General features: G+C 35.8%; 1 protein-coding gene and 1 long non-coding RNA gene across 30 annotated transcripts in view; one reads left to right on the forward strand and one right to left on the reverse strand.

Moving 5' to 3' along the window:
* Positions 1–27,998, reverse strand: LOC139042268 (uncharacterized). The gene is made up of 4 exons (XR_011498795.1): positions 27,006–27,998; positions 7,363–7,534; positions 2,671–4,351; positions 1–991 (listed from the first exon to the last, which is right to left on the reverse strand). It is a non-coding gene; the product is annotated as an uncharacterized lncRNA (long non-coding RNA).
* SORBS2 (sorbin and SH3 domain containing 2) overlaps positions 1–28,000 on the forward strand; it is a 207,377-nt gene that overhangs the window by 89,869 nt on the left and 89,508 nt on the right. For 24 of the 29 annotated variants that reach the window (XM_070499873.1, XM_014855789.3, XM_014855796.3 and 21 more), the window contains 2 exons: positions 17,952–18,001; positions 22,621–22,713. The exons of 1 other annotated variant lie outside the window; for it this stretch is intronic. In XM_070499873.1, the coding sequence (XP_070355974.1) occupies positions 17,992–18,001; positions 22,621–22,713 (103 nt within the window). In that variant the 5' untranslated portion in view covers positions 17,952–17,991. Of the gene's footprint in view, positions 1–17,951; positions 18,002–22,620; positions 22,714–28,000 lie in introns of those variants that run through there. 4 more of the 29 variants (XM_070499882.1, XM_070499884.1, XM_070499885.1 and 1 more) reach the window with 2 other exon arrangements.

Below are 28,000 nucleotides of genomic sequence, written 5' to 3' on the forward strand. Positions count from 1 at the left end.
CTTTATCTTTTCATAGAATGATGTATTCTGAAGATGACATAAGTAAAATTTTTAAATGATTTGAGATGCACAGGTAGAAAGATTGTGTTAATTATTGCTGTTGTAAAACATATTTCTGCTAAAATTTTAGGTTATAAGTTCTGTGTGCTGATGAGCTGAAGAGCCTAAAGCAAATTTAAATAAAGATGGATAAACATTGTTTGTGCAATGTGCCATTCTTCTATATGATGCCAGCTTAGTTTATTCATGAAACTCAAGTATAGAGTTGGTATAGACCAAGTATAGAATCAGAGGTCTAGTTGGTCGACCATTCGTACGCTTTGAGGCCCATTGTAAGACATTGCTTAAAAATGTTGCACATTCCAACCTGCTGACCCCTCCCATTATCCCATTTGGCATACTCCTTTGGAAAGAAATTAAACACAACCTGTTAAAATGCAAATGTGTTATTTTTATAATACCTCGTCACTCATAGTCTTAACAAAACTCAAGGAAATTAAATGTAAGATAGGAAATCAACCACGTGCCCAATTAAATAACGAAAGTTGTTATCAGCAAGAAAGCAATTTTCTTACTATCCTTATGATAGATGGTGGCTATTCTGTGCCACTTATAGAATTGAAAATTAAGGTCTTGAGGAGTGGTGGTGATTGCAAATTTCACTGGATTGCATCAGCGTTGTTTGGAATCAATGCCCATGATCAGAGTCCAAAGTCAGATCCTGATTGTTTGTCTAGTTTCACGTGAGAAAACGACAAAGGCAAATAATGGTGTCCAGCAGGAACCTATGGCAATATTCATTTGTGCAGTGCTGCAATATAACGGCAATGGACCAATTAGCAAATAATAATGATTACGGTTTCTACTGATCAAATTATAAAGCATTGGCTCATTCCACTCTTTGACTTTCTCTTGCTCTCTTGTCCACAACAACGTTTCCCATAGCTCCTAAGTGGTAAAGTTGGTAAAGTTGACTACTTCTTTGCATTTCCTAAAGGAAAAACAAGAATGATTGATTTCAGCAGTTTGTAATGCTCATCCCTTCCCCTAACTACTCTGTCTGGAGCCACAGGATGCCGGTGTGTAGGTGGAACCTCTCTGGAGGCTCCACCTCATGACTGAATTTCCTGCCTCTGAATCACATTCTCCTGATAACGGTCCCCGGTCTTCTGAGCTTACATTCCTATGGTGGGGAAAAGATAATAAACAAACATGTAAGATGAGAGCTGGTAAGAAGTGCTCTGAAGAAAAAACTCTTAAGTGTAAAGGAAATATGGAGGAAGGCGTTTTATATGGAGTGGTTAGGAAAGGTCTCTCTGACAGGTGGCATTTAAGCATTGACCTGAAGAACTAAGGGAGGAAGCTGGGGATATATATAAGAAGTGTTCCAGGCAGGGGCAAAGACTCTGGGATAGTGGTGGATTTGGCATGTTCAAGGAGCAGTGAGGTGGTCAGCGAGCCTGGAGCAGAATGAGCAGAGAGGGAGAGTCGTAACAATGAAGCCAGAGATACAGTGAGGGCCCAGGACATGGAGGACCCTGCAGGCTGCAAAATGGGAGACGGGAGGCCGTTGAAGGGTTTTGAAAGGAGAATGAGTGATCTCTCTCGGATTATGGAGACCTCATTCTGAATACTTTGGCAACAGTAGAATGCAGGTGATATAAGTGGACGAAAGGATCCAATCATAAGTCTACCGAAATAGTCAGACTTAGACTGTGTAAGGTGGTAGTGGAGAAGCTGATGAGAAGTATTTGGATTCTGGACATATTTTAAAGGCAGAGATAGTAGAATTTGCTCATAAATGTGGGTAAGGGATGTAAGAGAAAATATGAGTCAAATATCATGTCGTTGTTTTTGGTCTGGGCAACCGAAATGGGATGTTGTTTACAGAGAAGTGAGATGCTATAGGAGGAGGGGATAGGTGGTGGGGTGGAATGGGAGGTCAGGTTGATGTGCCTGGTGCACATCCAAGTGGACACGGGGAATAGGCAGTGGACATTCCAAGTCTAGCAGTCTGAAGACAGTTCAGGGCTTGAGAAGTAAATTCAGGAATCTTCAAATAGCTGTCATTGCGATTACATAGCCGCTCTTTCAAACACATTCATATCTTGTTCTGCCACTGCCTCAAGTATGATTGCCTAAACCCCAACATACGTTTGGGAGTTTGCTTGGGAGAAGTGTAGATGCGATTGTGATGAAACAAAAAATCATGCAAAAAGATGATGGGAGGTGAAAACATGGAACCAGGATGGTAGGACATCTAACTCTGCAATTTCCCTAGGCACCTAACTTTTAGAACTCATTTGGATGATGTACAGCAAGAGACCATATGAACTCAAACATTGGTTAGACCTGTAAATTTCCACTAATTACTCTAGTTGAATTTGAGAAACTAAATATCTATAGTAAAAAGTTGTCTAGATCTGTAACACAATTCTATCTCGTTTAAATGTAGAAGGCGTTAAATTGGTTTCAAAACAATTCCAAATAGCTCATTAGTAGGATCCTTATAATGCTTTGGACGTACTTCCTTGCAATTTACTAATGGAGCTATGACTCAGTTTTGTGTCTCTTAAGGCCCATCGATGTTCACCGGAAGAGGTTGCTGTCTCTGAGCTCCATCAGGCAGCATCCTCTCTCTGCAGCTCCAGTGGCTGCCTACCCACTCACCTCCCACACAGTGTGGACAACAAACTGGCGAGGGCTCACTTCTGCCACCAGCAGCCACAGCTCATTCACGACTCAAGTTCCGTTCACTGCTAAGACGGGAGCTCCTACAGCGTGAACGCAGCTGTGTATCTCACACAGACAACAGAGACAAAAACAAAAAGCACTTCAGTGCTGGAAACTCATGACTATCATGCAAACACGGGCATCATGCCATCACGTGGGAAAGAACTTGCGTGGTAAATATAAAAAAAACACATTTAGTCCGTCTTGAAAATTTGGGGTAAATGTAGATCTAATCGAAAACACGAGAACTCAGACACACTCAATCGGCAATAGAAAAATTCCCTTTCGCCTGTTGAACAAAAAATGACATAGGTAAAAAGTTTGAACACTTCATACCTTTTTGCCACTAACATGGTGTTATTTTATGTCTCAAGATGAGGAACAATAAGGCAGCCTCAGCGAACGGGCCTCAGGACTGAGGGAGCACTCTGTCTTCTAGTTTAGACTGTAAGATCTCTAGACTTGGGAAAGTTTTGTGAAAGCAAAGCTAAAATAATAATGGGGATTCTCAGTCCCGGGAAGAAGAATCCTAGCATGCTACAGTTAAGGAAAATTAGAGATCTGGTCCTTCTCATTTTTCACATGAGGAAACTGAGGCCAAAAACTTTTGGTGACTTTGTCTGTCCCCTCAAAATATTTATAATTTAGCCAGAAAGGAAATGAATGTGAAAAGTTAACTAAAACAGCGGTCTTACCCAATTGTTTTAAGAGAGTTTATGATTCATGTCGGATGAATGGCACATGTGGTCAGCACATAGAAATGTGCAAAGATGTGGGTCTCTGGGCTGGGCTGCGGAGTATGAACAGCTTGAACCAAACTTCCAAAAGCAAGCGAGTGGGGTTCAATAGAGGAGACGGGATTTCGAGGTAATCAAAGATATTAAAGGAGCATGAAGGTTTATGTCAGGAAGTAGTAGGTCGATTGTTTTTGCCCTGTCACAGGAATATAGTCTGTTAAATGCAGGTGCGTGGATGTGCTATTATCTACCTATATGCTTATTTAATTTCATTTAAAAAATAACAAAATGCATCACAGACACTTAGAAAATTGGAGAAAAAAATTCACCAAGAATTATCCCTACCCTAACACAAAATGTTAGTCTTTCTTTGAATCCTGCCGTTTAGTTTCAGCAAAATGTAACCTCCTTTATTGTAAGTCTGGTTTCCTTTTATTTAAAAAAAAAAAAAAAAGCTAAAGAGTTCTTTGGTTCACAAGAAGACCTGAATTGAACTTTTTGATAAACAGAAGAAGAGGAATTCAAGTTTATACAGAATCAGTTCCAACTTTATTTTAAGTGTTGATATATATTGAAAAATCTGCACGGAGAAAAAGAGAAGAGAGAGAGATACACGACACAGAGATAGATACAGATATAGCTGAAGTTTGAAATCCAGAAATAATGTTCCAATTCATCTTTTAAAACATAGTTTATAAAAGCAATGATAAAGATAATATTAGACTGTCTTGGAAGTACTTTATTCGTGTCTTCAAAAGATGCTCACTTTTAGAAGATGAATGTTGTGGGGCCTTTTCTCCCTCGCCTTAATGATTTGAAGGTTGTGAAGACCACATATTTCTTCCTCCTTTTCCTTTTTTATTAGCATGGCCAGGAATGCACTGGGAAAGGAGAGAGAGAGAAGCAGGCGTCATGGAGGGTGGAAAGAATGGGTGAAATAATTCCAGGAAAAACTCAAAATAGCTAATTAGTCTTTTGCCAAATGTATATGAAGTAATTTACTTTTTATAAGGTTCGTTCAGCTGAATAAAATGATTTCATTTTTGAATGTTCCTGTGATTATAACTAAAATATGACTCATCCACCTGATGGCTCATTCTTCCTCTTGAGACTAAACCTTCAGAATCAGGAGAAACAAGAAATTAATGGAGCCAAAAAAGGGTGTCTCTGATGATGTCTTTAATGCTTGCAAAGTAAACAAATGCTGTATGTTCTTCCTGTCTTTGTGTTTTATGGGTACTGTGACAATATAGTTCCTTGACCAAATTTACTTATTATAAGTTATTACGTAGCAACGTATAAATATAAGGAAAGATGTGCTTAATGTGTTTGCCACAACGTCATCCATTTTTGAGGATGCTGCTTTACTGATTGATGAGTGTTCTGCTCTTCACCTGGGAGCATCTCCTCCTCTGGGAAGTGAGACTACCAGTCACCTTTGCCTTAAACTCATTACCTGATTCTGTGAGAGCCACCGGGGCCCTAACTGTGCCCTTAGCGCAAAGGCATAAAAGAAGCCCAGGCTCCTTAAAGGGGAATGAAGATGGGCCTGGAGCATCCTATGATTGTACTCTAGAATGATGCACTCAGAGATGTCTGGGACAAGTGCATCAGAGAACTGCCACTACTGGGTTGGCGGAGCAAGCAGTGATATCTTCAGCATCAAAAACAGTAGTCATCCCATTGAAACAAATTTCCAGAAAGCTTTGTGCTTGTGATAAAAAATATGCAAGGAAGTTTATATGAAATGTGTTTTAGGGTATTTATACTATACATGAGCATTTTCAAGATTACTCATGACAGGGTGTGCTATACATCGGTTCAGATCCTGGGCGCGGACCTACACACCACTCATTAAGCTATGCTGTGGAGGTGTCTCACATACAAAATAGAGGAAGATTGGCTCAGACGTTAGTGCAGGGCCAATCTTCCTCACCAAAAAACCCGCCCCAAAAATAAAAAAAAAATGCAGAGTTGAGGGAGAAGGAAATGTTAAGGATAAACCCCAGGTTCTACTTATACAATGGCTGGCTCTCAAAAAGTTTGATTAATGAATTAAATAATGAATAAATTGTGCCATTCTCTGAGGTAGGGAATGCTGGAAGAATGGGGTGAGGTTTGGGGAAAGGGGACTCTCCTGAGCCCAACATAAACTGGAAAATAAATATGAATTATATTTGAATTGTAACTTAGACATACCAATTTAGAAAATGGGATAATTCGGTGAGGGTCTAGGCTGCCAAATACTTTTGATAATAAAAGCTAGGTTTTTAAGCAAAATGATAGCATAAATTCTTAAACTACATAAGATAAACCTTTTTTGAAACATTTACTACATGTAAATTGATGTCATATTTACAAATCATTCTTATGTGTTCATTAAAATAGGACTCTGAAGGGCCCATTTTTGGCATTATTTCCTGGACCTAGAGTTAATCGATATTTTTGAAGGAAAATAAATTGTTTCTTTGTAAATATTTCTGTAATTCATACTTCTCCCTAATTTGATTGTCTTTCTCAATCATTTTACATTAAATATACATTTATCACATAGTTGCCTTACAAATAGCCAAGTATATTAAAGCATAATTTATGTTAACTGAACATTCTAATTCCAAAACTTCTGAAAAGGGAACAGGCTGACTGAAATTTTGGGAGATCATAAGACTGGTGATTTTTGGTGACACTGATACCAATTTTTTCCCACAGTAACCAAAGCCTGTAACAGCAATAAACCACATGAAAAATAACTTGAAATGTCATTGTCCTTCTCATGCTGTTGTAATTTAGCAAGTGATGACATGACTAATTCAGCCAGTAAGAAGATGTAATGAAAATATTGGTTTGGAACACAATGTGCTCAGATCTCTTAGCCTTCTCCTCAAAGGTCAATAGACTTTACTCTTTGAAATGTGAGATATGCAAAAGAATGTAACTTTTGGAATGTGAAACTGCATTCATGACCTTATCTGTCTTGAAGGCCTTGTCTACTGCAAACTCTAATGGAAAACAAAAAAGATCAATGATTCTTGTCATCCGCAATGTCCCTACCACCACTACACCACCCATGATGAAAAAAGCCTTCTAAAAAGTAATGATATTTTATTGACTGAAGTTTATTTTTATACAAATTGTTTTGTTATAGATTTGTAAAATGGATATTATTTTAGACAAGATGAAATCCTAAATTGATAATCTCAGTCAAAAGGCACTTGAGATAATATGAGAAGACATGTTATATGTAAACAATGCTATTGGTCTCATTTCTGGACTTATGTAAACTTGGCAGCTAAGAAGAAGATAAATTTGGGCTCGTGTTAATACAAATCCATCTCATTCTGATGCTATCAGAAATAGGGATCTTTAAAAGTCTCTTTCTTCTGAATTCTAATATGTAAATGAGTCATTAAAATATTGGCTTCCAGTTAGGTTTGTTTGATATCATGTACAATCATGTCAATAAGCATGTTAGTTTGCACGTAAAAATTCAATAAGTATTAGTGTACTAAATATGCCCTTCTTGGATCTGGATTTAGGAAAATTTCAGACCACAAAAAGACCTTATGCATTTTGACTTTTAAAACAAGCTTTTCATGTTATAAGTGAAAAAGCTCAAGCCCAAAGAAGTGAAGTGATTTTCCCAAGCACACATTCACACATAAGATTTAAAACTGACACCCACTTTAATACGATGAATATAAGGGAATGTTGAGCATGGACCTGAAAGTTCCCTAAAAACTGGGTGTTGAATCTTGACGCTGCTGTTAACTAGCTGTTGATGGGTACATATGTGTTTTTCTGAAGTGGCCACTCCCACAAGAAAGAAAATTGCTAACTTTTTGGCCCATCCATTACCTTTTGCTTCCTCCCAATCAGAGCTACATTTTCTTACCCTTAACCCTGACACAGGAAAGGTAGACAGCCGACATCCCAACAGTGATGAGTTCATATTAGAAATTTTCTATGTCCCATAGGAAAGTGATTGTTCCCCTCAAACATTTTTGCTAGAATCAGTATAATGGCACATGGTCACACCATGGTTCCTGGGTTTCCATTACCAAATCCTGCAACAGAAATGAGGAGATGCTTTTACTTGCCATTAAAATGGAAGAAATGATACTGAAGTCAGTAAGTGTCAGGTTTTTGTCTGGGATGTCCAGGCAGACAGTTCCCACCCGTGGACCTGAGGTCGCACAGAAGAGTCCAGAAGAACACAAAGCTCAGGGTGGGTCTTTAAGGTCATGACCCCATACCACAGTTGACCCTGGAGGCGAAACCCGCCTGCCTCAAAGACTTCATGTCTTCATGCAATTGAGAAGTCAGGAAGAAATCTTTTCTGCTTTTCAAAGAGCAGTGAAAGTCCAGGATAAAAGGAAGAAAGTAGAGAACTTGTTTCCATAGATAAAAGGGGAGAAAAAGACTAATAAAAGAGCAGATCAAATAAGATTTAACTACATATGTAAAAATATGCCCAACAATTATCTTAAAGAGTTTTCCAACCATTTCTAGTTGTAGCCACCGTGTCAAATAAGTAAGAGTGTTATGAAACAACAAAATCTTTGTTCAAGTAAGTTCCACTCTTCTCCAATGTTCAATTTAAGTATAAATTTGTATGTTGTTTTCTTTGCCTATTTTTGGTGGATTGAGTGAAAGTTTTAGCTTTAAATAGTGGCAGGGTATGAAGGACTATATTAGGTATGAAAAATGAAGAATGCTGGAAACATGTGAGTTGGGTCAAGAACTAGAAGTGAGGTCATTTGGGTTGGTATTCTGCTAAATAAAAGGGCAGTAGATATCGACTTTCATTTTATTATATAATTTGAAGTCTTGAAGCACTTAGTTCTAGGATGGACTCATTTATGTTCTTTCTGATGAGAGCTGTAAACCAGATTGTAAAAAACCCAGCGTTGAGAAACTGTCTCGTTTGGACATCATGTTTCTTAAATTCAGGTATATCTTAAGGGAATACTGAAACTTCTCATTGGAACTGTTATCCATCTGTCTTCCTGTCAATGCAAAGCATACAAGTGAGTTATTTGAGAACATTAACCCTAAGAGCCACTAGAATGATTTCCCTGAGATGAGAAAAGAATAAAATCAAAATACGTGTGAATAATTTTTCTTACTGCTGCTAACCTCACCTGGCAGCTCACTATAGTCTTTCCATCAAATCACTCAGTGGTCTTGCCTAACCTCCCTTCAGCATTCAGTGACAATCTCTAAAGCCTGGTTGGGGAATCACATCCATGCCAGGGTGGTTCATGGACAAACACAAAAGGAGGACATTTTTCAGTAGAGCCAATGAGGCCGCAACCTGGCTATAAAAGTGGGATCATTATCTTTCTAGATTTATATAACCACTGTTCATTTCTATGTTGATTTAATGATGCTTTTAAAAACTATTTCACACTGAACTCAGAATCCACTAAAACCTCTAGACTTATTTCAAATAAAGTTTTGAAAAGTCAGTCTCTTCAACTTAATCATGAAATGACTTGGGTTAGCCAAGTTACAGGACTTCATATTTATCCCTGTTAAATTTTAATTCAGACTGTCAAGATAATCTTTCTACTTATTATCTATTCTTCTCTTTTGTGTACATCTTCTGTGGAATTGATAACCATACTACCTTATTTTTCCCCAAAATAAAATGTTGAAGATGCGCAGCGAGAGACAGGCATTCCTGAAAATGATTTTTCATTCATCTCTGATTCCACCTAACACTTTTGCATGTAGAACATAGAGATCTTATGAAGAATTTTGCCAAATTTCAAGCTAAAATCTGGTGACCTATTCTTGCATTCCAAAGAAATAGCAGTATATAAATGATAATAATAATATTACATTTCTGATACCAGAATTAATTTTAACAATGAAAATAAAAGATAACTATGTTTATTACCCCTTTTCATTGGCTCCAAATGAATAGTGTCATAAACTGTCTACTCTTCATCAAAAAATACTAAACATTTCAGATTTTAATAAATTCAAAATTTATTTAAAGTTAATATTGTCCCTCATTGGCCCATTATTTTCTTCCTTAAATTTTCTAAAATTAGTCCAATTACCTTAAAATGTATGCGAAGTGATTTAAGATACACTTTCATTCTAGATAAACTTTGTAAGAGAAGTATTGTTTAAATTTTAAGACCAAAAGACCAAATTGGAGCAAATTTCTACCACTGTCCCCCCCAAAATTTCAAATTCCACAAAGTAAGTTTCACCATTTCATATCTGAGACACTTAAAAACGCAAGTTTATATTAATATTGGCAGTATACAACAGCTTTTGACATTGCTAAGTTATATAAACATTAGTTCAGGTGTTCAGGAAGCAGGTGTGCTTAATCAGAAGAAAAGTATGACTGTTTCTTTAATAGTCAATTAACAATAAGCAGGATTATTTAACTGTAGTCTTTTCATAAAATAACATTGCCCTGCAAATATGTTAAAACAAACATTAACTTGAAATGCTGAGGTTTTCTGAGAAGACAGCCAAAGGTATTGGTCTGGGATTAATAAAATAAAGCTTTCCGTTTGGACTTGTGCAGTAGTTGGGCAAAAGGCATCCTTGTCATAGCAACCATTGTTTCCATTTTAGTCTTAGAAGGATAAATATATGGGCCTGTGTTAAAAGCCATTATTTCTTCATCATCCAGTTTAGCCTTCCACCACACTGTCTCCTGATATTTCGTTCTTTCCTCTAAACCCTGCCGTATATGAGTCAGTACTGAATTAAGCACTATGCTGAATGCAAGGTCTTGTAATTAATTGTAGTTCGTTGAAGGGAATTATCTTGATTTCAAATGACATTTTAAGGTGCCTTAAGGGGAGATGCCTGTCCTTCGCTAACAGTCAGGAGAGCTAAGCCACTTTTGAGTCTCACCTTGTTACTATTTGATCTTGGAGCAATCATTTCTCTTATCCTCAAGTGCTGAATCTCAAAAACGAGATGACTACTCTAAGGTCCTTTTCAGAAGCTGGGATTTAAAAGACAAGCACACATAAAATGATACTTCTCTATTCCTACCCACAGCATTTAATGTTTGCTTCCACTCAAACTCTAAGTATAATATATGCAAAACTAAACTAGATTACGTAATTTCCTTTTATATCAGATGACTTGTAATATCAATATATAAAAGTTAAAATGAAAGGTTCTAAAATTAAAAGTAGGGGGAAACTTGGGGCCAGCCCGATGGCATAGTGGTTAAGTTCACACACACTGCTTCAGCGGCCCAGGGTTCACAGGTTTGGATCCTGGGCGCAGACGTACACACCGCTCATCAAACCAAGCTGTGGCTGCATTCCACATACAAAAAACAGGAAGATTGGCACAGATGTTAGCTCAAGGACGATCTTCCTCCAGCAAAAAGAGGAAGGTTGGCAACAGATGTTAGCTCAGAGCCAGTCTTCCTCACAAGAAAACAAAAGGCGGAGGGGGGGAACTTAACAAAGTTCAAATTCTTTTAAATGGTTCTTTTGTTTTTCAATTCTTTTTACACTGAACATAAGTATCTTTTAACATTTTTTAATTTCAACTTTATATAAGAGTTATAATTGACATATAAAATTGTAAGATATTTAAAGTGTACATAATGATAATTTGATATGTATACATTGTGAAAGGATTCCCGTCATCAAGTTAATTAACACATCCATCACCTCACACACTAATCTTTTTGTGTGTGTGTGAGAACCTTTAAGTTCTAATCTCTTAGCAAATTTCAATATACAATACAGTGTCATTAACTAGTCACCATATTTTCATTGCTATAGCTGTGTAACATAGTTTCAAATCAGGAAGTGTGATGTCTCCAGCTTTGTTCTGCTTTCTCAAGATTGCTTTGGCTATTCGGGGTCTTTTGTTGTTCCACATGAATTTTAGGATTGTTTGTTTTATTTCTGTGAAAAATATCATTGGAATTTAGATAAGGATTGCATTGAATCTGTAGATCATTTTGAATAGTATGGACATTTTAACAATGTTAACTCTTCCAATCCACGAACATGGAATATCTTGCCATTTATTTGTGTCTTCCATTTCTTTCATCAATGTCTTATAGTTTTCAGTGTATGAGTCTTTCACCTCCTTGGTTAAATTTATTCCTAGGTATTTTATTCTTTTTGATGCAATTATAAATGAGATTGTTTTCTTAACTTCTCTTTCTGATATTTTATTAATATATAGAAAAGTAACTGATTTTTGTATATTGATTTTGTATCCTGCAACTTTACTGCATTTATTAGTTCTAACCGTTTTTTGGTGGCGTCTTTAGGGTTTTTGTATACATGCATTATCATGTCACCTGCAAACACAGAGTTTCACTTCTTCCAAATTAGGAAGGAAGAAGTAAATGATTCCTTTAAAAGGTGAAAGATTTGTTCCTCAAAATAGAAATTTATAGTACTCGGTATAATGTTAGAAAGAAAAGAGATATTTTCAGGGCTAGCTGTCATCAGAGTGTTATCACTGCAATTTGTCATACAATTCTTTATGTGACATTTTATAGACATCTCTTTCCTCCCACCATCACTTTGGGGTATAAGCTGTCAAAGGTAATAGAAAAGGTTTTTTAAAAGGCTAATTGTCGGGCCAGCCCTGGTGGCCTAGTTGTGAAGCTCAGCGTGCTCTGCTTCAGTGGCCCGGGTTTGGTTCCTGGGCATGGACCTACACCACTCTGTTGGCAGCCGTGCTCTGCTGGTGGCCCACATACTAAAAAATAGAAGAAGGTAGAAGAAGATTGGCATGTATGTTAGCTCAGAGCGAATCTTCCTTGGCAAAAAAAAAAAAAGGCTAATTGTCAACACCTTTAAGTGTCACTTTCCCTTGAGTTCAGTAGCAGTGACTTAGCTGGGGTAAGAGGCAAGTGTTTGATTCAACTATTTAAGTCTGTCTCCTCTCGTTCACTGCAAAGAGGGGGAAAAAATCTCAGCTAACAGAAGGATCCATTTAAAGAGGAAAGAAAAGCTGCCTGGAAAGCAGAATTCCTTTCCAATTCCAACGTGTTGCTAAGTTGGGAGTGAGATAATTGTGAGATGGGAAAATACATACAAATCAACCCAATAAACCATGGTGGCTCCCTTCACTCTAAAGCTATAAGATAATGTCCCACGCGTATTTGCAGGAAAGTCTAGATTATTTTTTCAAGACTCAATCAGCAGTAAAAGTCCGCCTCAAAATGTTTGAAATGTAGGTGAATGGGGATGATGCCAGCTGGTGGGTTTGGGGCTGGTTTGCTGCAGTGGGGGAAGGAGGCAGGTCTGATCCTGCTGCTGTTTCTACTGCTGAAGGATAATGTCATTGGTATAAATTGCTTAGATGGCTGGGCTGCCTGACTCCAAGACTCATCCTTCCAACACTATTCAGTTCACCTGTAACGTATGTTCCTAGACTCATTCATTCTTCACATGTCTCTTTGATAATGCCCCTGGCTCGCCAGACCCCCATTAGGGATCTGGTTTATTTTCATTAGGACTATATTTGGCTTTTGATTTACATGATAGAAGTGATTGGAATTTTTCTAGTACTGTACTATTGAACTGAACAAATGGCTTTATCTTAGGGAATAAGATGCATTTGTAAGAACTTAGATGTATCCTATAATCATCATTAAGTATTACAATATAAAAGTAAAAGATGCTATGAAAGGAGGCTACCAGAGCAATATTAAATCACATGACCATTTAACGTGAAAGGAAACCAGCATTCTTTTATAGTTAAATAAGAGAGCGATTCACAGATTCTGAAGCTTTGCAATAGCATCAGAAAGAGAATTATCTACCTGGTGAATGACTTCTAAGCAGTATAGTCTTTAGGAAAAATCTGTAAGAATTTTGAGTGGCTTGCACTGTAAAGTCTCAAAAGGAAAATTGCTAGTTTTCTTGAAAAATATTTGGTGCTCTTATTCAGGAAAACTTTGCCGGTATCAGGCGATTTGGTATAATTTAAGAGAACGCTTTGTATATTCTTATGAAAATAATCAGTGGCCTCATGTTCTTTTGTTCCTCACTTTTCATGGGAACAATTTCTCCTTATTCCTAGAAATGATGTTGACTGTGTTCTGACCCAGCATTCATGTATAAATGCTGTGAGCAATTTGGCTCCTGAATACTAGGGACCCATCTTCAGGCACCATTAGGTCAGGAATGTTGGGAAGAATTTAAGAGTCCTTGTGTGGAGGCTGAGCATGGTCAACCATGCCCTCACTATTGGCTGTGATGATCTGTACCCACTCAGAGGCAAAGGAGTCTCTGAGTTGGCGTCATATTCGGAGAAACCATTCAGAAGAGGGGTTGAGGTGGATTCTTATGTTTCTAAACTCGGGGACTGTAAAGGACAAAATAAACTACTTGGGGTATTTCCCGTAAAAATTTCAAAGCAGCATACTGATACAATAGAAAAGATAAAGATAAACGTCAACAATCTAAATTAAGTCATTTGACTTTAATTGAAAAGTGATATCATTTGGATTTTATGAATACTTCTAATCCTACCACAGTCAGAGAGGGACCGAGAGAGAGACACACAGAGAGACACAGACAGAGAGGCAGGCTGAGAGACAGAGAGAGAGAGAAATGCATTGACCACTCAGGGTAGTTTATCCAGAAAGCGTGGTACATTTAATCCCATTTTAAAGTAAATTCAGGTTAAAATCTGATTCATAACCTTGATATGCATCATATTTTTATTCTTGTGTTTAAAATATATCTAAACAAATCTAACATCGCTCAAGACTGTCACTTAGACTGTCTGGGTGTCCTTTCTTCTGAACAATATATGAGCTGTGACTAGATTAATTTCAAAATAACCCTAGCAATTGACTGGATTAAAATTATTCCATGGAAAATCTTTTGGGCAGCTCCTCATAGTAACTGAGTTAAAATTTTGTCCTATAATTTTATAGATGGCTTTGGTACTTATATTCAAGTCTACAAAATTAAAATGACTCACAGAGAATTCTTGGCCAAAATTGAGGAAAGGATTTTGCCTCCGTTCCTCTTCAGGATGGGAGGCTTGATAAAAGAATTCCAACAGAATTACAAGATTATGTACAAGATTACAAGATTGTGACACAAAGTCATGTCGGTGCCTATGAAAAAATAATCAAACATCTTCTTAGAACTTTCATTCAAAAGTTAAATTGCCCAATCTATTGTCATATGCATTTGGGGGATAAAGGCTGCTCTGACCCATAAAAAAGTGATGTGTCTGATAACTGAAAGAAATTCAAGCAGAATTGAAAGACCATAGATACAAAGTGACATTGTTGCCCGTGCATGGAACCCAACACAATCTATTGCCATATGCATATTGGGAAAGAAGACTACTCTGCCCCATAAGAAAAACAAATCCATTGCTATACACAAATTAGGACACATATCAAGTTGCTTTTTATATAAAACTTTGGCAAGAACTGAACTTAAGTAAATACAGCTCCACACCACCTGTTGAAAATCATTTTGGCACTCTAATGCACAGACAGTTCTTTGCTCTGTGGATTATCTACTGAGGTTCAAGGTAGTCTTTATTTTATGGTCAATTTTCATACTCTTGGCCCTGGTTCAATTCCAATTTAAGAGAATACTTGAAATACTGTCTCTTCTGGTAGCATGGAAACACTTTAGGAATTTGATGTTTTCCACAATAATCTGTGCTTGTTATATAAGCACAATCAAAGACACTTTCAGGACAGAACAAGAGAGATTAGATTCGCTTTGGTTTAAATTGTCTAAAGAGAGTTCTCAGTTGTGGATTCGTTAATGGCTTTAGTACAAATAATGGAAATAGAATCATGCATTTTTATTAGTCACCCAAGAAGCCTTTTGGTTTCAGGTTCTTCTGGAGAACTCAATCACTGTGGCTCTTCTTTTAACAACTCGAAAAATGTCTTGCCTGATTAGGAAGTTAGTCATTTCACATTTTGACATCTAAAACAATGTGAAGTTTAAAAACCTCACAAATTATAATTATAAGTAACAGGATACATCACTTTAAAGATGAAAAGCTCAAGGATTTGTGGCGCCTTTCTTTGTTCCTGTTAATCCTATTTTACTTTCTGGGTGTCAGATATTTTGTAAATTGCATTTGAATTCAAACAGCAAATGCTGATAATAAGTTCTCTAACTTGGTATAAAAACACCGTTATTTTATATTGGCAAGTTTTGTCTTCTGACAGTTAACCTTCCTTCTGTTTGATGTTTTCTTAATCAAGCCGTATTGTTCCAGCCCATCACTATCTTTGTCATTCAGTTTTAAAACTTAAAACAGTTTTGAATACTGAGTGTTCTGAAAAGCAGTGATAAAGGAGAATTTGGGAAATGTCCTTAGAGTCCTCATTTTCTGGAGACTGTTTATTCCTTCTTCTTTTAGCATTTGCTTCTTGGTCACAGACATCCCCTGAGGCTTTGCTTTTCCATTTATTTTGTCCATTTAAGGATAACTTATTAGGAGTTTTGCTACTGAGAGATTAAAATAAGTACATTTGATGGAGCTTTCTCAAGGCTCCTGAACGGACCACTGCCTTCTTCCCTGGCTTCATTGGCATCCCTTCAGTAGAGTTTCTTTGCAATGCGTCATATTTTTCTGTGTATTCTAAAGACATTATATATATACAGAAATGTGCCTCTTTAATTGTATACACTAAAAAATATGACATAAGATTCATCGTCATAAAGTTTCCCTCCATCACTTTTCAAAGTCATTGGCCTGTGAAATTTTACTGTAAAAGCCAATGTAACATCATGGTAACTCGGTAGGACATGGCAGCTGGAAGCATTATTCCTGCCCTGATTCTCCTACACTGCAGTATTGTTCCAGGGCAGATAGGCCAGAATATGACACTGAACACAATCAAGTGTTCCAAAAACACTACATAACAAGGATATCATCTGTATTGTTTTCAGTTTATAGCTCTACAAGATAAATTGGAATGAATATCAGTACTGTGATTTTATTCATTCTGTATGTTCATTGCTTTAGTACTTACTGAGTACCAAAGTGTTAATAATTCAATCTACACATCAAAAGAAAATCTTTCTCCTCTTGGTTCATAATTGTATCTCATATCATTTAAGTGTATTTTTTTATGCTATTTTATTTCACTATTTCTCCCCCAATCCTGGGAGAGAAGATGGGTATTATATTTAGCTGGTGTTCACGTTTCGATTTCATTATTAGAGTTTCACAGTGGTAATGAATAAAACCAGCCTTTCTCTAGGAGGTGAACTTCAATGGCCATATTGAAAGAAAATGGTAGATGATGACTAGAGCAGAACACTTGAGGGCAGGAGAAATGGTCAGAAAGGAGGAGAAGGCAGGAGCCCTGGCAGATAAAGACAAGAAAGCCAGGAAGATCATTTGGTGTTCTTTTAACAGACTGAAAAAGAATGTATTTATCAAAAGTCTTTCTTGACAGATCATGACAGACGATTTCATTTCAAGCCTATCCCTACTGGTCCATAAAGTATAAATAAAATTTTTAAAATGATGAGATGTTAGAGTACTCATGGACGTGGGAACTAATGTTGTTGTATTGGTGAAGTTCAAGTTCATCTAACAACAGGCCCTACCAGGAGCAAAGGCCAACTGGCTAGGGTAGAACGCCTCTTCCAGAGAGCTCTCACTCTTAGAAGGTTTGCTTCTTGTGGGAGCGTGTCCTTCCTCTTTGGTCTTAGGGTATGGAGAAATATGAAACTCTACAAATGGGCTAAGAGAATATGCCAGGGAAAGAACCAAGTCATCGCACATGTCATAAAATAATACAGGATAGTAAAAGATTTTTTCTATGAAAAGCACCATCCACCATCCATTTCTAATGAATTAATCTCAATTGTCATACATCAAATCCTTCATCGGGAAAAAGCACGGTATCTGATACTGAAAGAGAAGTAGGTGTCTTCATAGTAAGCATTTATTTCCTTCATCTTAACAATAAAATAGGTGAATCTCATCTTCCTCGACTACTTGCTCAAAATACACATTAAATATTCCCCAGAAATAAGTTGATCTGGTAATAAATTGAATAACGTAATGTAAATTGAATAACGTAACGTAATGATCTCAAATAAGATAAATTGAATAATGTAAAGTAATAATTTCACAGTACTAGGTTACATTTTAAAATTCTGGAAGTGGATACTTAACAACTAATGATCCTTTCAGGTTTAAAGAACAAGAACTGTTAGTGTAAATGTTTGTGAAAGAAATTTAATTTTTAACAATGAAAACTCCTCTACTTTCATCCATTAAACAAAAACATAAGTTTATGTTTCATCATAGGACCCATGATAATTGAAATTTCACTTGAATAGAATTATAAATTCTGCCCACTGTATCAAGATTTCTTGATTTAAATGAGACTAAAGACAATGTGATATTAACTCACAGGTACACCAAAGACAGCAAAAACGAAAACACGCTTTCATGATATTCTGTTCCACATGCTAGTGAACAAATTAATACATCATTTTTTTTCTACAGGAAAACTGAAGACTTTAATAAAAAACCCTCCAAGGTCAAAATGAATACAGGTATGCTGTCTCTGTTAGTTTTAAACTCTTCAGCCTAGCTCTCTAAAAATCATCATGGCCCTAAATCATTAGTTTAGCACTCTGCTGATCCTAAATGTGATACTGAGTTTCTGATTAGATAGTCTAAATTCATTACTTGATTTCTTTGTTGTTTTGCTCCAATCTTACAGCCATCAAAAGTAGAATTTTCTGTTTTGCTCTCTACTTTTACTTCCTTTTGCTGTAATCATATCTTGAAATTAACTCCTATAAACCCTAGGAAGAGGTTACATGTCATTTGATGCATACATTTGAAATGTCTTACTTAACATAGGCTAAATTCAGAAGCAAGTTGCTCTAGTAGAAAATATTTAAAGTTCCGCATTCTATAAATACTTTCTGTTGACAAAGTCAGCAGATACAGTGCCAGAGCTTCATACAAAATCAGCTTAATTAATCCATGGACACAATACACATAAAGTCATAAGCATTATATTTTTTAGATGTGAGAACAATATCTCCAATACCTTATCATTGTTGACTCTGAACTCTGTATTGTGTACAGATTAATTGTAAAAGTGTTTGTCCTACATGCTGTGTACATATGAATTTTTTCCGTAGTGGAAATATTTTAGCTTGTAATTTTTTTTACCTTTTTCCCCCTTAAATCTTCATATTCAATTTTAAGTCATTCTAGAAAACAACTTTCCCACTGAAATTTTGTGTTTAAAAAATACTGTTTCCTGTCCACAACCGGAAAGTCATTTTAGCCAGTCACCCCATGGCAAAAGAGGAAGGATCGTCCAAGATATTTTCTCACATAAAGCTGGTTGCCTTTTTGCTGTCTCTTATTATCAAAGTGCCTGGAGGGAGGCTTGGCAACCACTGGTAAGACCCCTAGATCAAGTATAGAGACATGAGCTGCTCTCAGTGGTTCTTTGGCTGCTCCTTAGCAGAAGCCTACTCTAATTGACCTCAGAAAACTCCAGGTCAGCTGGCCCTAAGAATGCAGTCAACTCGTAGACATGTAGAGCAACAGGCAAGACGAGGATATTGGAGGCAACCAAAATATACAAGAAAGGCTTAGAAATCAAGAGAAATTATAACCCTGTAAATGAACCAAGTGTAGGCATTTGGACAATTGGAGATGTGGGAATTAGACATGGGAAATGAAAGAAGAAGTATTATTAGGCAGAGGACATTGAAGAAAGCAAATGGAATAGAGAGGCCACCGCCAAAGTATGATTAAGTCATGTCGTGAAACTGCACTCACTCCAGCAAGATGTCCACATGAGGAAGTTATATTGACTAATTGCTCTGAGGCATCTTCTCAACCTAGGTTGAACATAACTTCCCAATATCCTTCATTTTGTGGAGTGCTGATTTTCCTATTTATTATAATCCTGTTATGACAGAGATATCAGAGATTATACTAAATATACCATATTCATGAAAAATGCATTCAATAATTAATCCTTTAGTCATAGAATTAAATCCTTAATGGCAGTGTAGGCAAATAGAAATTTGTAAATGTTTTTAGGTCTCTGGGGTTCCTGAGACAAGTTATTGCTATAGAAGCATGAATATAACCTTCTTCTCATTTAAAAAGAGTGAGCTTGGCTCTGTGTAGAATTCTAATTTGCATAGTTATTTTGCTTATATGGGTGAATTTACACACATATATATATACATGTAAAATATGATATTCAAACTTACACATACAAAAATTGATTAGAAGTGACTGGAACCCTTTGTTTAAAATTCCAAAGTAATACTATAATGTTGCTATAAAACATACCATTTTTTAAAATATATACAAATATTGCTGTAGGAAGGTGAAGAAAGCATTGTCCTATATCTATAAAATGAAATAGAAATTAGTTCTTAAGTACCTAATAAATAAAATTGGTCTTCATTATCTACCAATCAATAATTAAAGGTATACATTACTATTTAAATGTCAAAGTCACTAATGTTAAAAAAAGATTAATTTAAATCAGCTCTTCGTTTTTAGTCAAATGTGTAACAAATAAGCCCAGGGAAATGTGATTCATTTTTCACACTAAAATACCTAGAATACAAACATGAAAAAATAATTTGTGACCCATTCTTTTCTAAGGCAAATCATAGCTATGGAAGATAGGAAAGAAATACACAGAATAATTCCTTGAATGTGATTTACTCAATTACATTGAATGTGAAGGTGAGAACAGCATTAGGATTCTTTAGGATGGCCTAAAGTATGCAAGATAGCATCATCATTTTGAGATCTTAAAAATATCTTCAAGAAATAGCAGAAAGTATCAACACATAAATAAGTAGAAACACAATATAATAGGTTCTCTGTTGCAGTAATTATACAAATGCCTCAACTTTTCAAACTAAGCTTTTTATTAAATTTTAATGAAGATGGATTATCCCTTCATTTTATCTAGGTCTTAGAGTTACTTAGAATACAGAAATTATTTGACCCAGAGGTTCTCACACTTTCTTGGTTTACAGAGACATAGGATATCTCAGTAATTTTTCACCATGGTCTCGAGCCAAAAGAAACACCAAACAGTTCTATTTATTAAGTAGTTAGGTGCAAACAACTTAATAAGTATTTATGTTCCATCAACTCAGAAGCAATTTGAAAAACTAACACACTTAAATTTTTTAAATAATCATTTTATTTCATTCTTTATAACCACAGTTACTTACTAATGGGATGTGGGTGCTTATTGGGCACTGCAAAACTTCTCAGACCTCAGGAGTAAATTGTACATCACCAGTCTCATTTACTGGTTGAAAATTATTTCACAAGGTGCTGGCTTTTCATTACAGCAATCACCAAAAACCCAACTTTTCAAGAATATGACATCCTTTAAAGGAAGATAGTACCATCTATTATGTTGAAACTGGGAACTACCTCAGGCTAGTACTTCATGCAATGTCTGGTAGATATCACTGTGGTTTCCTCAAAAATGTAAACTTTGCCCCAAAAACCTTGTGAATCCACTAGGGTGGCCTGGGGCACCTCAGCACATAGTCTGGGAACCATCGGTTTAAGCAGTGACTCTAGATCGCCTCATTCTGAAATTTTCCCTTTTCATCTCTCTGCTTGTTTTCACATGTGCAGAATTAAAAGAAGCAGAAAATAAAATCTCTTAGAGAGCCATCAGTTAACACTTTCAACACCCTGGACTACACAACCCTTTTAAATCACTGACAGCTGCTATATAGGGCATAGCCAATAACATTACCACCATTTTATCAGAAACACTCATCCTTTGGAGCTATTTCCAGTTTGAAGAGTTTGCTAAAATCCTATTGGTACCTCTCTTGAGGATATCTTTATTGTATGTTTCTACCATTCATATCTTTGTATGTTTGGTCTTTGGTTTATAGTCTTTGCTTTATTTGACTTACTTTCTTATGTTGTTTCATTTTTTTGTTTTAATTGTCATCTGCATTAGGAAATTGATATTTCAAACATACACTTAAGAAATTATATTTTGATATGAGAACCATTCTGCTTGTATTTTGCCAATACTTAATTCAAATTAAACTTCCGAACACTTAAATTCCCTCATGTCCAATAAACGCAGCCGATTTTTGTTCTTAAGAAATAAAGAAAAAGAAAGAAAATAAAAATCGCATGTGGCAAAATATAATGATTATGTTATCATATTAGTGGTTATATTATTTCTCTTTCTTGTTATAACTTTCAAAAAAGATTAAATTTAAGTTGTTTTGGTTCCAGGGGAATGAGCAAAACTATTTATGCACATTCCATATACAAAGGAATGTGGGAATGGAATTGGAATCTGTTCGTAAATAGAACATTAACCTTCCAATTTTAGTAGACTTGTTACTCTAAACTTCTCATATCACATTAAAATAGCTCATGCATTTTTCACTTATTTTGCTTCGTGTTGTGATTTGCATAAGTGTAAATATATAGATCATCATATACATGTTGTTCAAAAGTATAAAAACTAGTTATTTTAAACTTGGTCATTTCAATAGTGTGCATATCAATATTATCTTTGATTTCCATTAGGCTACTTGTTTCCATAACTAATTACTATGGGAAGACATAGAATTTCCATAATGCTATATGTTTCTTTATGAATCCTACATGTCAAATTTGTCATGTCTATATAAGTTTATAACTTCTACTTCAAGAGATGCTTCAAGCTATCTTCAGGAATCCTAATAGCTAGACTACAGTAAAACCTAACTGATGGATACAAAAGTATACTATACCATAGCTCTTAATCCTGAAATATAGGTTAGCCATAACTCTAAAACCTAGTTAGATTGCTTATAAATTTAACAGTTGAATTTAAATGGTATAAAAAAGTTGAATTCTATACTTGTGTTTTCATTAAAGAGAACCATAAAATGTGAAGTATAAAATCTGATTTTTTACTAGAGCATTGGCATCTATTTCTAAGACAGACCCCTGGTGTTTGGTTTGGTTTGGTTTCTTTCAGTTTGGGGTGGGTGTGAAATTTGCAGATGTATTCCATGGTTACTAATTCTGTCTGTTCGTCTTTCTCATGGATGTCTGGCACATTTCACTTAAAATGCATGATGATGCATGTGCTTTCTCCTTTGCTGTGGCCTCTGCTATATCATTTTTTTGCTTCCAGATAGCGGTGGGTGTGCTCGCAAACGTGCTGCCATGTCTGTTACATTAACATCTGTGAAGAGAGTTCAAAGTTCTCCAAACCTATTGGCTGCAGGTACACTATCACTAACTCACAGAATGTCACACTCGAATGGTTTTATCTGACCTTTTTCTTTCTCCAGAATTATCTTGGTTGTTTGATGAAAGTAGCTATGAATACCTTTCTAATGCACAAGTTCTTATTTTTCTTGTCTCAAGAATAGCGCCTATCCCTTCTGACTGTTCATGTTCTAAAAATAAAAAAGCCAAAGGAAACTGATATCTTGTAGAAAACATTTCAAAAATCTAATTAAAAACAACAGTCACTTGCCAAAAATGTGTTGGGTAACTACAAGTGTTAATAACGATTTAAGTTTTTGTATCTCATGAACTAAAGGAATGTAATATTTAATTAAGATAACTCATAGGTGCTTTTGTTATTTTTTACCTAAAAACTGTTGGGCAGTGGGGGCACAGTGGGGCAGGAAGAGGGGTTTGCAAGAAACTGACTATGAATTTGCTTCTTCCCCAAAGGTTGCAAACAGAATGACAGTATTAGTTTTGAAAGAGACCTTAAACCTTCCTTTAATCCAATTAGCAAAGCCCCTTTTAATACATATTTTTAAACATCTAGGTCCAATTAAGACTAACATGCACCCATGGGTATAAACATACTCTAGAAAGCAATTGGGAGTGTGATATTTCAGCCTCCTCAGAGGTGGATCTCTTTGCAACAAATGTCTGTCATGACTTCAACCCCAGTGTCTCTCGACCCTGAAATATACCCATACCTTTTGGTGACTGGTTGGTTGGTTGGTTTGCTTGTTGGTTTGTTAATTGAAGGTTACTTATTTTTTGTTTATAATATTTATGGGTTTTAGAGCAGAGTGGGAAAGGGCTGGAGAGTGTTTAAATAATTTTTTCACTGTGCAAATCAGTGTCTTTTACACACGTACATTTAGTAGTTAATTAAATACTCAGAATATCTTTGGCTTTAAAGCCACGTGATTCTAAACTACCCGGCTTTGTTGAGGGAAAAAACCAGCTTCCACATGTAGATTCCCACTCCTGTCCACCACCTCCAATCCACAAGTGGATTTCAATGCCCAAGTTTAAATACCGGGCCAGGTGGTTCCATAATATATGAAGTTAAAACAAAATGCAAGTTGCATTGCAATGTATGTAGTATGATCTCAGTTTGGTTAAAAAAAAAATCTCTCTATATATGTATTTGTACATTTTTGCTCATGTGTGTATGAGCAGGAAAAATGTTAGAAAAACTATCAATGTGCTTACATTGGATACCCAAGGGAAGTGAGAATGAAAGAAATAAAAACTAAATAAAATGAAGTCCAGGGCCATCATGTAATTGGAATGCCTGTACCATGAATATCATTGACACTTCAACCAAGTAAAATTCTAGCACAGGCTACTCAGATGTGGACCATTGATGTGCATGCTAGTGAATGTGACACTGACTCAACAATGCCAAATGGTATTATTTATGAAAGTAACCAGCCAAGGACTAATATTAGATTGAACTAGAGATGGCCATTTTGGAGAGGCAAGACTTGAACATCAGCAATTTCATATCACTCAACTTAATAGAAAAGATTTAGTGCTTCAAAATCAAAATAGTAGAAAAGATTTAATACTTTAGGAAGGTGAAATAATCTTTAGCAATAAGATTATGTAGTGACTCTGGGCCATTTTAAATTCTATATCGCAAGGAGTAAGGTTTCTCGAGAACAAAGTCCTTTGAATTTTGGATTTAATTATCACATTAAAAATAGATCTCTTTTGTATTAATTAGACACATAGGTATGATCCCTTTTTCAAAGAATTTTTAATTACATTTTGAAGAAAGACAGCAGCCTCTTTTTATGCCTAATCACGTTATATGGTTGCCTTCATAAGAATTTATTTGACACAGTGTCTTTTTGTGAATCAAAAGAGGATTAATAAATATTTATTGCATTAGATATTGTTAAAATAGAACAGCCTTTAAGTAAGAGACTACCTTCTCAAAAGGTTCTAAGCCTCCTTCTCTCCCCACTGAGATCAGAAAGTCAATATGAGCTGCTAGTCATCAGCTGTCACCTAAACGAGTCCTTCTCTTTTCCTTTTACAGAAGTAAAGTCCCACTAGACAAGTGATAGCACACAGTGATGTTTTCAACCTCAGCTAGAACCACAACAGTGACTGTAGAGATACAACAAGCCTTTTCTAAGTATATTTTATTTTACCAAAAACACTTGGCTGTCTAAAGTAGCATTGACAAGGGTGGTGTGCTCTGGTGACCAGACCACTGTGTCAAGAGAGAGGGTCCTGCCAGCACCACCTGTGTCTTTTATACCCTTAGGAAAATTCATCTGTTAGTACCTCTCATTTCCTTTCTCAAAAAAAATTTTTAAATAAGATTTGTCTATCATTTTCCTACTTCTCAGAATTTAATCATTTCCCAAACTCACAAGGGTTTGTCAGAATTAAATGAAAGTAAATGAAGAAAATAAATGAAGTCTTATCGCAGTACTTAGAAACACAGTAGGCATTCAATTAGTTGACTTGAATTTAACCAATATGATTAAATTAATTCTTACAAAACATTTGAGCCCTCTAAAGAGAGGAGCTATAAGAATTAAAATCATCATGATTTTCAAGAGAAGTACAGTTTATATGTCTAATATAGCACATCAGCTAAAAGCAATTTACATAAAACCTAAGGATAGAGATTATGATGTAACAGGTACCACAAACACAGCAACATAAAAATCACAATGTTGGAATCATAAAGTTGGAAAGGACCTCTGAGGGCATCCAGTCCAATCCCAACACGAAGCCAAAAATGCCTTGATAGCTTGTCTAACATGTGTCCACCACCTTCTGCCTGGACTCAGAGAGTGCTCAGTGGACTAGTGAAGAGCGAGTAGAGTTGTTAATTCTCAAAGACCCTACTTATAGTCACACGCAAGACTGCCAGAGAACAACAAATCTATCCCATTTATTCATTCCTAAATTTTCAGAGAAGCAATGACCATCTACCAAAGAATACTAGAAATTAAGGGCTCTGGTGGCTAGCATTCCAGCTCTGTTCTTTCACAAGTGAATGATAATGAATAATGTTCAAGATATTGGGCAAAACCATTTTCCCTATGCATTTGCCGTGTCATTTACCTGTTAAACTTTTTTTTTTTACTTATATTCTCTTTAGTTGACATGGATCCAGGATGCTTTCATACTTTTTGTTACCTGCTCCAAACCACATGGATCCCCCCCTTTCTTAAGCTTTCCTGGCAGGGATGAAATAAAAGCAAGGCTGTGGTGAACAGTATCCATGTAAGGTTTTCATCTTTCAGTGCATCCAAAGCACTGTAATAAAATAGCAAACCAGGACTGGGAGTTTTTTAAATATCTATTATTGGATTTATTTTAAAGAAACTGAAATGTTGTACACTTGAATATCCTTAAAAGACCTATTTAAAAGTAGACTTTAATCATTAACATAAAAAGCTTCATTAAAATATGGGTTCATCCTGAAGTTTTAATCCATGGTCATTTTTGTACTTTCTCCTTTCTTGTAATTTCTACACACTTATATTTACTATGTTAAGCAGAGCTTTTCAGGAGACATCACCATCATTTGGAAATCCCTGGCCCCAGTAGAGGAGGAGTGGGAAGCCCCTTGTTGAGCCTAAAGTGACTATCCTCTGATTCTTGCACTTAATATTTATCCCACTGAATGGTTCCATAATCTCCAATGTGGTCACCAGTAAGAAGAAACAGAACTGGCCCTGTGCAAACTATCAATTACAGGAAGTTTATTTCAAGTGTCCTTCTGTTTCTCACCTCCAAGCATCTGGCTCCTCTCACCTCCATCTCCAGCACATACCCACACATCCTTCTTTATGAACTCAGTTTTATCAAACTAAGAGTAAGACTCCCTATTCTCAAGCAAATAATTATAATGTAAATAATAATAATTATTATTAATGCTGCTTCCCCTTTCGTTGCCATTCCCCCAAGTCCTCAAACTTGTTCCTTGTTCACAAAGAGTATGTGGCAACCAGACGGTTATTAAATCTCTCTCCTTGAGTGCCCCAAAGCAGAACTCTAATGAGTGCTCTGTATTGTCAAGTGATGTTTGTTTTCTTTATAGAGTCCTCATCATCACTTAAGCAATTGACGATTTCAGTCATTTCTGCTTCCATCAAGTCCTGGAAGCAGAGTCTAGGAAACATTTCACACACAACTCTTCAAAGTTATTTTTACTTATGGTACCCATTTTATTACTCTGATTTTGAATTCATTGGAGATAAAATCCATTAGCCATTATAAAGATTGAAGATTTCTTAGTCTTCTCTAACTCACCTGAGCTGGAGTCATTCTAATGTAGTCTGTGCTGAATCACATTTATGTTTCTTCCTTTGATTTGGAAAGAATGTATAGCAAATATTTTAGCTAAAAATCAAAGTCTTGCATTCATCAACTCATTTTCATCAGAAGGTTGGGCTGAATGACCCCTGAAGTCCTTTCCGAAGTGAAGGCTTTGCGAATATTCTAGGTGAAGTTGACCTTGTGGTATAGTAGAACCAAGCAATACAAATTTATTACCTCAAATGTGCATAAGTTATAGAAGATTTTTGAATGTGTAATTCTAATAAAACTGATAGTAAATATCTCATTGAACCCCTTTCCAACTGCATTATCAAAATCAATTTATTATAATGTACTGAAATTAATTTTCCACAGCTTACTGCAAAATAATGTAACATATTGTAATAGTTCTTTCATATTTGAATATAAAATGACTTTTAAATGGCAATACGGAGAAAATTCCAAGTCTAGAGAATTATTTGAAAATTTATAATATGGCAGATACATTTATACTTTCTTGAAGTTAAAAAAAGAGGCAAACTATAAAAAATTGATCTCTAACACAGGAATTAAATATGGTCAGTAACACTAGGCATGGAAAGTTAAGCATCTGTAGTTTGATTTAATGCTTGGAGAAGCATTCATTGTTTATAAAGCAGATACCTTTTGACCCTTTAATTTGATATTTAGAAACTCATGTCCAGCTTGGGCAATAATAAGATAAAATTACATGTTTGCAATATAAATGAGGGGAAAAATCAGTGTTTGATATGTAAATGTTAATTATATATTCTACTTAATGAGTGATATTGTAATTGAAGTAAAAATAAATGCAATGTAAAATTTAAAAAAATAGTAGCTTTGAAGTACTCAGAGTTTAGAACAGAGATAATGTTTGCAAAACAAAATGCATGTGGTTCTTTGCCCAATGATTTTTACTGGATTGTTAATTTCTTTTACCGGTATTAATTTCAACGTTTCTTTTTCTT

Source organism: Equus asinus, chromosome 27, assembly GCF_041296235.1.
Source record: "Equus asinus isolate D_3611 breed Donkey chromosome 27, EquAss-T2T_v2, whole genome shotgun sequence".
Taxonomy (NCBI): domain Eukaryota; kingdom Metazoa; phylum Chordata; class Mammalia; order Perissodactyla; family Equidae; genus Equus; species Equus asinus.